The 13,436-nt window shown below is 42.4% G+C and overlaps 2 protein-coding genes across 7 annotated transcripts in view; one reads left to right on the forward strand and one right to left on the reverse strand.

Moving 5' to 3' along the window:
* The window catches only part of denr (density-regulated protein), a 38,058-nt gene extending 33,300 nt beyond the window's left edge, over window positions 1-4,758 (reverse strand). The window contains exons 1-2 of one of the 4 annotated variants that reach the window (XM_088000057.1): window positions 4,627-4,706; window positions 2,057-2,114 (exon numbers count right to left, since the gene is read on the reverse strand). In XM_088000057.1, coding sequence (XP_087856183.1) covers window positions 2,057-2,059 — 3 coding nt within the window. In that variant the 5' untranslated portion in view covers window positions 2,060-2,114; window positions 4,627-4,706. Of the gene's footprint in view, window positions 1-2,056; window positions 2,115-4,524 lie in introns of all 4 variants that reach the window. The other 3 variants (XM_043715778.2, XM_043715779.2, XM_043715780.2) reach the window with 3 other exon arrangements.
* A 210-nt stretch (window positions 4,759-4,968) lies between these two features.
* Window positions 4,969-13,436, forward strand: part of ccdc62 (coiled-coil domain containing 62) — a 52,483-nt gene continuing 44,015 nt past the window's right edge. For 2 of the 3 annotated variants that reach the window (XM_043715775.2, XM_088000059.1), the window contains exon 1: window positions 4,969-5,102. In XM_043715775.2, coding sequence (XP_043571710.1) covers window positions 5,079-5,102 — 24 coding nt within the window. In that variant the 5' untranslated portion in view covers window positions 4,969-5,078. Of the gene's footprint in view, window positions 5,103-9,057; window positions 9,144-13,436 lie in introns of all 3 variants that reach the window. The other variant, XM_088000058.1, reaches the window with a different exon arrangement.

The following is a 13,436-nucleotide window of genomic DNA, read 5'->3' on the forward strand; positions in this document are numbered from 1 at the left end:
AGGTTATTTTCTTAATATATTATGAGAGATCCATATCAGTTAGATCCCTGGAAGTTTTCAGCATTATACTCAAAACGGAGATCAACAGCACTTTAAATATTACAGGATCTAATAGCACTTGCAAAAAGATAATGCAAAAGTGGACAACAGAAAAGAACACTGGAGCTAATGATTAGGAACTTAGGTCGCTTAATTAGATAACCTGACAGACAATGAATTAACATGAAAGCAAAGTACTGTGAATGGTTGGAAACAGAAATAAAAACTGAAAATGTTGTATACTCAGGTCGGGCAGCAGAGGTAGAAACAGAGTTCACATTTCAGATCAGTGGTAAAAGACCATTGAACTAAAATGTTAACTCTGGTTCTCTCTCCTGTTATATCTCAGATTGGAGGTATGCACTGTTGCTCTAGTCCCAATAATCCATGGATCACAACATAAAATAAAAAACCTTTCCCCACTTACCAGGATGAAATTAAATATTTTATCCCATCAGATTTTAAACAATAAGATTTAACAACCTGGTTTCTTAATAAACACAAATATTAATTTACTATCAAAACTAAACTTGTTCAATTACAATGCAATAATTGGTTAACATACACAGTTGACAATCTAGAATTATAATTGCTTCGCTTTATAAATATCCTCAAAACAAACACACATACACAATTCAGGGAAGATGAGAAGAAAATTTTCTGCAAAATTCAGCTATCAAGAAAAAAAATTGGCTAAAGGTTATTTTCAAAGGGAAAAAGGATAAAGCATATAATATTCTGCAGTGAGTTACCCTCAGGCTCTGTTACGTGATCAAACCACTAATCATGCATGGCTATGTCAGCATGAAATCTCAGACATGGCTTGCTCAAGAAATACCAACTTGAGATGTTCTTTCAATCACTGTTTAAAAAGAACAGAGAGATTTTATCCAGGGCCAAAATAGAGAGTTTGCTTAGCAAAATTGGAGCACAGCTTGTTCAAACTACATTAGATGAAACAAGGAGCTCTCCACGTCAGTCACTGTCCCCAGGAGGGACAAAAGCAAAGCAAGCAGTTAAAACCAAATCTCTGGAAATCTTTTAACAAGGCTTTTTAATGTCCACAGTAAACTTCAATGAACTCTTTAAAGAAGCCACTCTAGGTACAATGCCCACGCAATATGAAAAAGCAATTACATAAGTGATAGAATTCTATGACATTCAGGCAAATCAGAATAACTAGATCACACTTAGAACACAGAGCTCAACTTTGGTCATTTGACTGCAAAAAAAAATTCTATTTGCATTAGAAATAAGAGCCATATGCTGTTGGCATCCAGCTCCAGCAACTAGCTCAGGCTGAAGCAAACAGGATGAAACCTGGCATCCGGTTAGATCGGATTAAATCACAAGTCACATCCAACACTACTACTACTTGCAGTTCCACAATGTTGCTGATCTCTGACATTCTGCTATCTTGCTTTTATCCACAATACGGTCATTTTTTGACTTGATTTCTTCAACAGACTAACTGGCTTCTCATTCTTTGCCCTCCACAAACTCTCAACTTTTGAAACCATGGGGCCTGTATCCTGTACTCACTATGTCCTATGTCCATCATCAAGTCCTCACTGGCTTATGCCCACTATGTCTTCAACACATTCATTTAAAATACTGGTTACCTTCAAAGCCCCCATGGCACCTCTACCCTTTGGGCTTCCAACTAGGGCATAGGCTTTGTGCAATCTTCCCATCTTCTTTCCCACCCACCCCGCTTGATCAAAGCGTTCATAGTGAGTTTCCAGGTACTTCTAAGTAATTGGTTGTAAAACCCATTGTGACACACTGAGGTTGTGAAGAGGTACAACAGAAATGCAAGTATTTTATTTCTTGCCTGTGCAGATAAATCATCCTCTGAACACGAGTCCTGTATTTTATCAGAGAAAAAAAAGTCACCTATAAATAGGCTACAAACCTAGATTAAATTAATTTTTTTAAAAAATAAAGTACAGCCTTTGTATAAGCTATTACAGCACTACAATCAGTTGTTTTGGTGTAAGAGATGTTATTGACTTACCATGTGCTAGGATGCAGCAAAACCTCAGGGAGACCATATTACATACAGTCTAGTAGAACTGCAAAATAACCAGACATCTATATGGTAGATAAGAGTCCACTCCATTCCCAATCATGTTGAGGTTAACTGAAATAGTCATGGATTACTAGTACCATTTCACTGTCAGGAACCATTGACACATATCACTGGCCTCCAGTTGGGCCTGTACATTTGTGTAGTTCATGATCCAGCCTTTGCATTAGATCCATCAGGCCAGTTTCTGTTTTTGCCTAAGCTTGACCCTTCCAGCAGTGTTCACTATACAGTAACCAAGAGCAAAAAGAGTGTGGTACTGGAAAAGCACAGCAGGTCAGGCAGCATCCAAGGAGCAGGGAAATCGACATTTCGGGCAAAAGCCGTTCATCAGGAACGCGGCTGGGAGCCTCAGGGGTGGAGATATTAATGGGAGAGGGGTGGGGATGGGAGGAAAGTAGCTAAGAGTGCAATAGGTGGACGGAGGTGGGGATAAAGGTGATAGGTTGCAGGGGAGGGTAGTGCAGACAGGTGGGAAAGAAGATGGGCAGATGGGACAGGTCGTGATGGTGCTGAGCTGGAAGGCTGGAACTGGCATAAGGTGGAAGGTGGAGGAGGTGGGTAGAATGAGGAAACTAGTGAAATCCACATTGATGCCATGGGGTTGGAGGGTCCCGAGGCAGAAGATGAGGCGTTCTTCCTGCAGGCATTGGGTAGTAAGGAATGGCAATGGAGGAGGTCCGGGACCTGCATGCCCTCAGCAGAGTGGGAGGGGGAGTTAAAGGGTTTGGCCACGGGGTGGTGCAGTTGTTTGGTGCTGGCGTCCCGCAGTTGTTCGGTGCTGGCGTCCCGCAGTTGTTCTTTGAGTAGACGCCCTGTCTCCCCAAAGTAGAGGAGACCGCATCGGGAGCAATGGATACAGTAAATGACGTGTGGAAGCGCAGGTGAAATTTTGATGGATGTGGAAGGCTCCTCTGGGCATTGGACAGAGGCGAGGGGGGAGGTGTGGGCGCAGGTTGCAGGGAGGATGGGTTTTTGAGGAGCGAGGACCTGACATCCACCCCTTCCCCCGCCCAACCCCCCCCCCCCCCCTCCCGTTTATCTCTCCATCCCCGAGGCTCCGAGCCTCATTCCTGATGAGCGGCTTTTGCCCGAAACATTGATTTTCCTGCTCCTCGGAAGCTGCCTAACCTACTGTGTTACTCCAGCACCACGTTCTTGACTCTAATCTTCAGCATCTGCCGCACTCACTTTCACCTAGTAACCAAGAGCAGGGATCCTGATGATTTCCCATCCCCTATTCCCCTCATTTGGACAGAGTTGCAGAGCAGGTGCCAAGCCAGGTATCTCCTGGTTTGGTTGGGAAAAAAGCAGCATGGGTGCTATTGGTGAAAAAAGACAAAAGAAAAAGGTGTTGACTGGTCATCAGATGGACTCAGAATGGTCAAGGCATTGCATGAAGAATATTCGTGGAAAATATTTTGTTTAATTTTTTAAAAAGGTGCAACATTGGAAAGTGTCAGCCTTGGGCTCATTTTTGATTTGGTACAATGATTTGATAGCTTTGATGTGTCCTATTTTGGCATGAGGCTTGCACAGATAGAAAATGGCTCAGCCCTATTTGTAAGATTACTTACAAAACAGAAGACCAGGGGATAACAGTGCAGTGGACATTCTTCATGACAACACCTCAACTAATCACAGTTGATTCATCACCAATCTGCACCCTCTTTTCATGCAGTATAAATGATTGCAATATGGCAACTTTGAGTCCGTCCTAAAGACAGCAAGGTGAAAGGCATTGACAGCATGTCCGTTTTCAGCAAAACTCAAACTCTGTACTTCTAAGCAACAAACTGTTAACAATTCAAATGAAATAATCAGGACTAACATCAGAATTCCACCTCTGTATTATCAAGTCCAGCTAAGAAACACAGAAAATAGGAGGCGTAAGCCAGTTGCGTTGTGGAGCAGGCCCTCTGAGCCTGCTCCACAACGCAATATGATCATGATTGATCATCCGAACCAGCACACAAGCTGTTCTTGCTTTCTTCCCATATGTTTCGATCACTTTATGCCTAAGAACTATATCTAACTCCTTCTTGAAAACATTCAAAGTTTTGGCCTCAACCACTTTCTGTGACGGAGATTTCCACAAGGACATCATTCTGGGTAAATAAATTTCTCCTGATAAAGTGCCCTAAATTAGGCGGATGTGTGCTGATATTGCCAAGTGCATCTGATTTTATAGATTTTGGACAAATTTTACTCACAGTAAAGGTTCACCGAAAATGTGTTTGCTATTCAAGATAAAGACTTATCCAACATGATCCATACACATAATGCAATACTCTACCAGCATAGGGGCGAGCAAATCTAAAGTGAACGATGTTGAACAGACCATTAAAACACATATTTTTCAGGAGAATTAAAATGAAATAATTCCAGGAACGTACGGCCTGATTAACACCTTGATGTCCACTTTAATACCACAGCGTGTGTGAATTTACCCCGGACACCTTTCGCGTTCTATACAGGAAACTACACAAACTCCAAACCTTATCGACTGCCGCCAGTTTCCAGCGTAATCATCTAAAGCCGATAATGTAAAGGCTCATCAAGAGAAGCGAACCGCCTGAATGAAGCAGCCGATCCGAACGAAACCTGCGCACGTCTCCCGTAGGACCTCCCGTCTCTTTCGTCGCTCGGATAATGACGACAGGGGATGGCCCAATGCGGCGCCGGTTCAAATTTCTGCGCGCTGATCACCCGCGACTTCTTTACGCCATCGGGTCAATGGCGAGAGAAATGGCGGATTATCGGCCGAATTGTCGGCGGTGCTTTATTTTTTTTTTCGCGGTCGGCGTTGTGCAGGCGCCGGCGGCCGGGGCCTCTTGGTTAGCCGGTCGCTCTGAACATGGCGGTCGGAGTTGGAGGGAGAGAGGATTGTGGTTAAACACCTGCCGCCCGTTCCGGGCCCGGGGATGGTGGAGTGCGACTGGACACGGCGATGAGACCGAGCCGGCGATGCAGGGTGCGACTTCTAACTGTTTTGTCATTGATGCTAAACTGACCAAACTTCCCCCGGGCATCGTTTTGATGAAGGGTCACTGGACTCAAAATGTTAACTATGTTTGTCCCCCTCTCCACAAATGTTGCCAGATCTGAGCGTGCACTTCCATTTTTGTTTGAGAACTTCAGCATCCGCAGTTATTTGTTGATCAAACATTTACGTTTGGTTGCCAGCAGAAAGTGTTATAGAAACCCTGCATCTATACAAAAAGCCGTTGAGTTTCCTCAGTATTTACTCCGTTTATTTCGATCCCCTGCATCGGCAGTGCGTTGTTCTTGTTTACATTAGATTGTATGTGAAAATAGTTTTAGACAAGTGATAATGAGACTCGTTAATTGTCACAACCTGGACAGTGGTAATAGTTTAAAGAACAAAGACTGGCAAGAATTTCTGATCAGTTTTGAGGAGACTTCTCACGATCAAAAAATGCCCCTGTCCCACGCCTAAAGAAGGAGCTGAGCTCCAAAAACCTGGGAATATTCAAAATAAGAAACAGTGAAAGAAAGCGTATGCCTGATGAATGTACAAGTGACAGAATCATTGAGAAGCAGCTCCTGCAATCTCAGGTTGTTTCTCTCCCATGCCTGCTGATGATAATAGTTGGTCAACTAACTTTGAGGCTATCAGCAGCAAATATGGAGCAGTGATAAAGCTGGGGCATGTTGGCTGAGGGAAGGGAGGTGAGGAGGAGCGGTAAAGACGCTGCACATGGGTGAGAGACTGCAAAGAGGAGATGGATGCTAAGGCAGGAAGTGGTGGGTCAGCAAAAGATCAAAAGAGGTGAATGCATAGAGGAGAGAACAGTCTTAAATCTGTCAACAAAGGAATATTCATCTAACTGGGAAAGATTGAAGTCAGTGAGATAATGAACCTTTTGGAAATGGATGTGTGGACTCACTAGCTTAAGGCTGCATAAATTCAGGTACCATTTGATTGAAAACAGGTAGAATTACTAATGTTATTAACACAGTTATTTTGGATAATTTAATACTGAACAGGATTATTTCATAGGAAAGATTTGCTTTTGTGGTATCACAACTCAAAATGTTTCAAAGACCAAATTACAAGAGATATGCAGTGACTGTTAATGATAAACATGCAATTGTGCATATATTAAGATCCCATTAAAAATGCCTCTTTAACATTGCTATTGTATCTACTTTTACCACCTCCTCTGGCAGTGCATTCCAGGCACTTACCACTGTCTGTGTAAAAAAGAGAACAACCTGCTTCTCACATCTCCTTTAAACTTTCCCCTTTTACCTTAAACCTATTTCTCCTAGTAATTAATAGTTCTAAAACAAAAACAGAAATTGCTGGGAAAACTCAACTGGTCTGGCAGCATCTGTGGAGAGAAAACAGAGTTAACGTTTTGGGTCCAGTGACCCTTCAGAACATTTCTGACCTGGGAAAAAGATTCTGACTATTCATTTAATCTTTGTTTGTTGTTTGGTATAAGAGCAGCAAAGAGACAGTATGTGAAGAGACTAGCAGCTCTAACATAAAGGGGAATTTGAAACTCATCTATAAAAATTTCAATGTTAAAAGGTGGTGAGAGGGATTGGGAACCAGTTATACATCGAAATGGGTTTTACGCATGAGGGAGAGAGCATGATTACAGTGCTAAACTTTCCACCTGGCTTTACCAAGACACAAAATGCAGCGAATGCCCAGTCAAAGAGGAGGCTGTTGATTTATGAGGTGGGTTAAAAAATTGATAGAGGTATTTGAAATGTTGCTTGAATTTTAACATAAGTCACCAGGAGCAGATGGAACGCATCCAAGAATCTACAGCAGACGCAGTGTGGATGTAAATTGTGGAGTTATTGGCTATAACCTTCAGAATTTCCTTGGATCCAGTGGTTTTTCCAGAGGACTGGGAAATAGCAAATGTCACAGTGGTAGAGAAGATTTTAGAACTGATAATCTGAGACTAAATTAGCAACCACTCAGAAAAATGTGGATTCATTAAAGAAAGCCAGTAGAAATTTGTTAAAAGCAAATCACGTTGAACTAACTTATTTGAGATTTACTTAGAATATAGAACATTAAAGCGCTGTACAGGCCCTCGATGTTGCGCCAACCTGTCATACCAATCTGAAGCCCATCTAACCTACACTATTCCATGTACGTCCATATGCTTGTCCAATGACAACTTAAATGTACTTAAAGTTGGCGAATCTACTACCATTGCAGGCAAAGCATTCCATATCCTTACTATTCTCTGAGTAAAGAAACTACCTCTGACATCTGTCCTATATCTATCACCCCTCAATTTAAAGCTATGCCCCTTCATGCTCGCCGTCACCATACTTGGAAAAAGGCTCTCCCTGTCCACCGTATATAACTCTCTGATTATTTTATGTCTCTATTAAGTCACCTCTCAACCTTCTTCTCTCTAACGAAAACAGCCTCAAGTCCCTCAGCATTTCCTCGTAAGACCTTCCCTCCTTACTAGGCAACATCCTAGTAAATCTCCTCTGCACCCTTTCCAAAGCTTCCACATCCTCCTTATAATGCGGTGACCAGAACTGTACACAATACTCCCAAGTGCGGCCGCATCAGAGCTTTGTACAGCTGCAGCATAACCTCATGGTTCCGGAACTCAATCCCTCTATTAATAAAAGCTAAAACACTGTACGCCTTCTTAACAACCCTGTCAACCTGGGTGGCAACCTTCAAGGATCTGTACACATGGACGCTCTCTGCTCATCTACACTCCCAAGAATCTTACCATTAGCCCAGAACTTTGCATTCCGGTTACTCTGACCAAAATGAATCACCTCACACTTATCCGCATTAAACTCCATTTGCGACCTCTCAGCCCAGCTCTGCAGCCTATCTATGTCTCTCTGTAACCTACAACATTCTTCGTCACTATCCACAACTCCACCGATCTTCGTGTCATCTGCAAATTTACTAACCCACCCTTCCACGCCCTCATCCAGGTCGTTTATAAAAATGACAAACAGCAGTGGACCCAACACCGACCCTTGCGATACACCACTGGTAACTGGACTCCAGGATGAACATTTCCCATCAACCACCACCCTCTGTCTTCTTTCAGCAAGCCAATTACTGATCCAAACTGCTATATCTCCCACAATCCCATTCCTCCGCATTTTGTACAATAGCCTACTGTGGAGAATCTTATCGAATGCCTTGCTGAAATCCATATACACCACATCAACCAGTTTACTCTCATCTACCTGTTTGGTCACCTTCTCAAAGAACTCAATAAGGTTTGTGAGGCATGACAAAACTGTGCTGACTATCCCTAATCAAATTACTATTTTCTTTATAAAGGAAATAATTGTTGATGATGTGTACTTGGAGTTCTGTTTGATAGAGTTATGTAGTAGATTTTCCAGCAAAATTGAATTCCCTGATATGTATCCTTGGATGTTCAGTTAATTTGGATTGGTAATAAATGCCAACATCCCATGAATGAATTAAAAAAATTTAAGGTACCTCACAAAAGGTTAACAGATAATGTAAGATCATACAGGACGAAGGGTAATATATTAGCTTGGATAGAAGATTGGCTTACCAGTTGAAAGCAGAGCGTCAGGATAAATGGGTCTTTAACTGCTTGAGGTGCCACAGAATTTTATCCTTGGACCTTAACTATTTACAATCTATAATAACTTGAATGCAGGGATAGAACATACTATAGCCAAATTTATAGATGATACTAAAATAAGTGGTAAAGAAAGATTAAATTAAGAAATTTATAAATGGATATGGTTAAGTTGGGTGAAGAGAGAACTTGGCTGAGAGAGTTTAATATGGATAAGTGTGAAGTTATCCAATTCGGTCAGAAGAATAAAAAAAGCCACTTATTATCTAAATGGAGTGTAAACTTCAAAACAATTTGGTGCAGCGTGATCTTGGTTTTTTTGTTTGTGAATTCCAGAAAGCTAATACGCAGGTGCAGGAGGTAATAAGGAGGGCAAAAGGAATTTTGACATATATTGACAAAGGAATGGAGTATAAAAGTAGGTAAGTGTTGCAACTGGACGAGACATTGGGTAGACTGCATCTGGTACAGCATGCAGTGTTGGTCCCCTTACTTGGGGAAAGATGTAATTTCATGGGAGGCAGTTGAGAGGAGGTTCATTTGATTAATTCCAGAGGTGAAAGGCTTGTCCTATAAGGAGAAATTGAGTAGTTTAGGCTGATCCTTGCTCATGTTTAGAAGGATGAGAGGCAATATAATTGTGGTATTTAAGATACTAAGGGGGATTGATGATTGGGGGAGTGGAGTAGATGTAGGATGGATGTTTCTTATTGTGGGGCAATCTAGAATGAAAGGATATAGTTTTAAGCTAAGGGATGGCAGATTTAAAGCAGAGATGAAGATGAATTACTTCTGTGAAGGGTTCATGAATCTGGAATTCACTACACCAGAATGCAGTGGAGGCAGGAACACTGAATACACTTAAGGAGAAAATAGATTTTTAATTAGTAAGGGTTTATGTGGAACTGACAGGAAAATGAAGTTGAAGGCAAGACGAGATCAGCCATAATTGCATTAAGTGGCTGAGCAGGCTCAAGGGGCTGACTTGCCTACTCTTGCTCCTAGTTCTTATCACCATCTTAAAAACATTTGTAAAACGGGACATTTACCTTTGCTTCCCACAGTCTGTGATCAAGGTGAGACCAAGAGTGGTGATAACAGATTCTGAACATTTAAGGAGGGGTATTGGGGACAGTACAACGATGATTTTCTGGTTTGGCTCCTGGGATGAAAAGGAAGTCTGTGTGAGGGGAGGATGATTAAATTTGGCCAATCTTCTAGGTTTGGGTGAAGGAAAGATGATTTGTTCAAACATAGAAGATTCTGAAAGGATTATTGACAGGGTGGATACTGAGCGGCTGCTTCCCCCAAGGTAATCAAAAAGACAGGTGCACAGTCTCAGGATAAGAGGATGATCAAGAATTTGAAAAATTCCTTAATGCAAAGGTATCAATATTTGGGATTCTGTTGTCAATAGGTTGTGAATGCAGCATTGATTGAATATCTTTAAGGGTGAGATACAGAGATTTTTGATCCCTCAGGGAATCCTGGTTCCAGGACCGGGCAGTATCGTTAAACCCAGGATTGTGTTGAATGATATAACAGGTTCCTTGAGCCATGTGATCTTTTGTTATAGGAGTGGTTTTTGATCTGGAATATTGCTTTATAATACTCTTGGGAGGAGCCTTGGGACCTTTATGATATTAAAGGTGCTTGATAAATACTCCATTGCTTTTCCTCGATTTGCTTGTTTTCTTATCCCCTATATATGGGAAACAATGTCTTGAAAATAAGAAAGAAATAGGATTAATTATTTGTATCCTTGCTGAATTTTATAATGGACCTACACTCAGCATACTGATAGCAGGTCAGGAACTATTATGTTTTATCAATGAACTTTTCTCAGGCTTTAAAACTCAGCCATGGAACTAACACCCTACCTCTGGGTTTCCAAATCACTTCAAAAGTGTTGTAATGATTATGATCCGCAGCCCACGAATGAGGACTCTCTATTTAAAAGGATCCCGTTAGAAGTAAATGGTTGCAGAAATAGAAAGACCGACCACACACACACACACACACACACACACACACACACACACACACACACACACACCCCGAGAAGGGATGAGCTCTTTCCTGTGGTTGAGGGGAAATAGGTTAACCATCCAAATTGGCAGCTATTGCTGAATATTGTGGAGGCTGAATGCAGAAGGGTGAGGAGTATAGGACCTTGTGGAGCAGTTTTGCAAAACATGTAATGACCCCATTTGGTTTGGAAAGGTGAGTGGCATCCAACACTCTGACTTTCCTAGCATTCTCTTATACAGCACTCCTCAGCCCAATACATTTCAGTTCCACATATTCCTTTTTCCAAGGAGCCTCCATCCGAATGGCTACCATTCATCCTTTCCCCCCCCCCTCCTTCCATTGTCATTTCACACTCATGTCTTAGTCACATTCCACAAATGTTTTATTTCCATCCTCAACACACACTTCTCTTCTTGCATCTGTAACCCTTTCTTTGTTTGCTGGGTGAGAAACTGTCAACTCCAGAATGAGGCAGAGAACCAGCATGTGGGGGTTGGACCTCCAGCCATTGACATCTGGAGTTTGGTAGAAGCAGATTCAGTTGGGTCTTTCAAAACAGGATTGAATTTGTACCTGCAGAGAGAAAAAAATGCAAACAACAGGTAAAGAGCAGGACTGTGAGAAGTTGAATTACTCTTGCAGAGAGCTAGCATTTCTCAGTGGACTGAATAATCTCCTTCTGCACTGTAACCAGTTGGTGATTCTATAATAGCATCTTTCAATGAATTCCACAATCTCAATATTTAAAGGCAGAGGAGGGATCACATTGCAGTCTTCTGGGTGATAGGCCAATTGATTCATCTTAATTCATCCATCCAGGATTACTGTGCACATTCATGTTACTCTAAATAGTTATCTCTTAAACAATTCCAGTGTTTTCGCTTCTCCTTCTCTGCTTGAAAATCTATACCAAATGTTGACTATTCCCTGCATAAAGAACCCACCTGATATCATCCTAATGCTAACATTCATTAGTTTGAACCTGTCTTGTTGTTCTACTGTTTGAAGTTGTGTTCTAGAACAGCCTTTTCTGTACTGTTTCCTATCTGTGTACTTCTAGATCAGCTCTCAAACTCCTCTCTTCTAGCTTTTTCAACACTAGACGTCAGTGTTTATATTCCAATCTTTATCATTTTTTCAATTCTGATTAATTAATCCCAATTTCTGTTCCATTCTTCCATTTGATACATTTGGTGAATGTTTTGTGTTGTTTGAGTGAAAGTCCTGTCACCTGTAGCTAATTTAGTATTTGAAAGACAGTGACTAATTACTTGGTCCTATATATTCTGGTAAACCAACTAAGCTTTCAGTTCAACATTTTGGTATTAATAAGCGACCCAAACTAGAAGCAGAAAGTGAGGTCTGCAGATGCTGGAGATCAGAGCTGGAAATGTGTTGCTGGAAAAGCGCAGCAGGTCAGGCAGCATCCAGGGAACAGGAGAATCGACGTTTCGGGAATAAGCCCTTCTTCAGGAATGGGGAAAGTTTGTCCAGCAGGCTAAGATAAAAGGTAGGGAGGAGGGACTTGGGGGAGGGGCGTCGGAAATGTGATAGGTGGAAAGAGGTCAAGGTGAGGGTGATAGGTCAGACTGGGGTGGGGGCGGAGAGGTCGGGAAGAAGATCTCAGGTTAGGAAGGCGGTGCTGAATTTGATGGATTTGACTGAGGGGGAGGGGAAATGAGGAAACTGGTGAAATCCGAGTTCATCCCTTGTGGTTGGAGGGTTCCTAGCCGGAAGATGAGGCGTTCTTCCTCCAACCGTCGTTTTGTTGTGGTCTGACGATGGAGGAGTCCAAAGACCTGCATATCCTTGGTGGAGTGGGAGGGGGAATTGAAATGTTGAGCTACAGGGTGGTTGGGTTGGTTGGTCCGGGTGTTCAAGAGGTGTTCTCTGAAACGCTCCGCAAGTAGAGGGTCTGTCTCCCCAATATAGAGGAGGCCACATTGGGTGCAGAGGATGCAATAGATGATATGTGTGGAGGTGCAGGTGAATCTGTGGGGGATATAGAAGTTTCCTTTGGGGCCTTGGAGGGAGGTGAGGGGGGAGGTGTGGGCGCAAATCTTGCACCTCCTGCGGTTGCATCTTCCGGCTAGGAACCCTCCAACCACAAGGGATGAACTCGGATTTCACCAGTTTCCTCATTTCCCCTCCCCCCACCCTGTCTCAGTCAAATCCATCAAATTCAGCACCGCCTTCCTAACCTGAGATCTTCTTCCCGACCTCTCCGCCCCCACCCCAGTCTGACCTATCACCCTCACCTTGACCTCTTTCCACCTATCACATTTCCGACGCCCCTCCCCCAAGTCCCTCCTCCCTACCTTTTATCTTAGCCTGCTGGACAAACTTTCCCCATTCCTGAAGAAGGGCTTATGCCCGAAACGTTGATTCTCCTGTTCCCTGGATGCTGCCTGACCTGCTGCGCTTTTCCAGCAACACATTTCCTGACCCAAACTAGAACAAAGTCAATTGCTTATAGACCCTTTCTTTTACTGGTGATGTATACAAATAAATGTTTAATTTTAGGGGTACAGTCAGGTGATGACACATTGAAAATGAAGCTCAGGTAGAGAATCTGATGCTAGAGTTTAATATGTAAGGTTTGAGAGCATGCTGTGCAATTGTCTTGTAGTGCAGTACTCCTTCAGGTTTACTAGAGCATGTTTAATTTTTAAAAAATTGTCAGT

Source organism: Chiloscyllium plagiosum, unplaced genomic scaffold (assembly GCF_037043375.1).
Source record: "Chiloscyllium plagiosum isolate Xiang-an unplaced genomic scaffold, Cpla_swu_hap1 HiC_scaffold_24, whole genome shotgun sequence".
Taxonomy (NCBI): Eukaryota; Metazoa; Chordata; class Chondrichthyes; order Orectolobiformes; family Hemiscylliidae; genus Chiloscyllium; species Chiloscyllium plagiosum.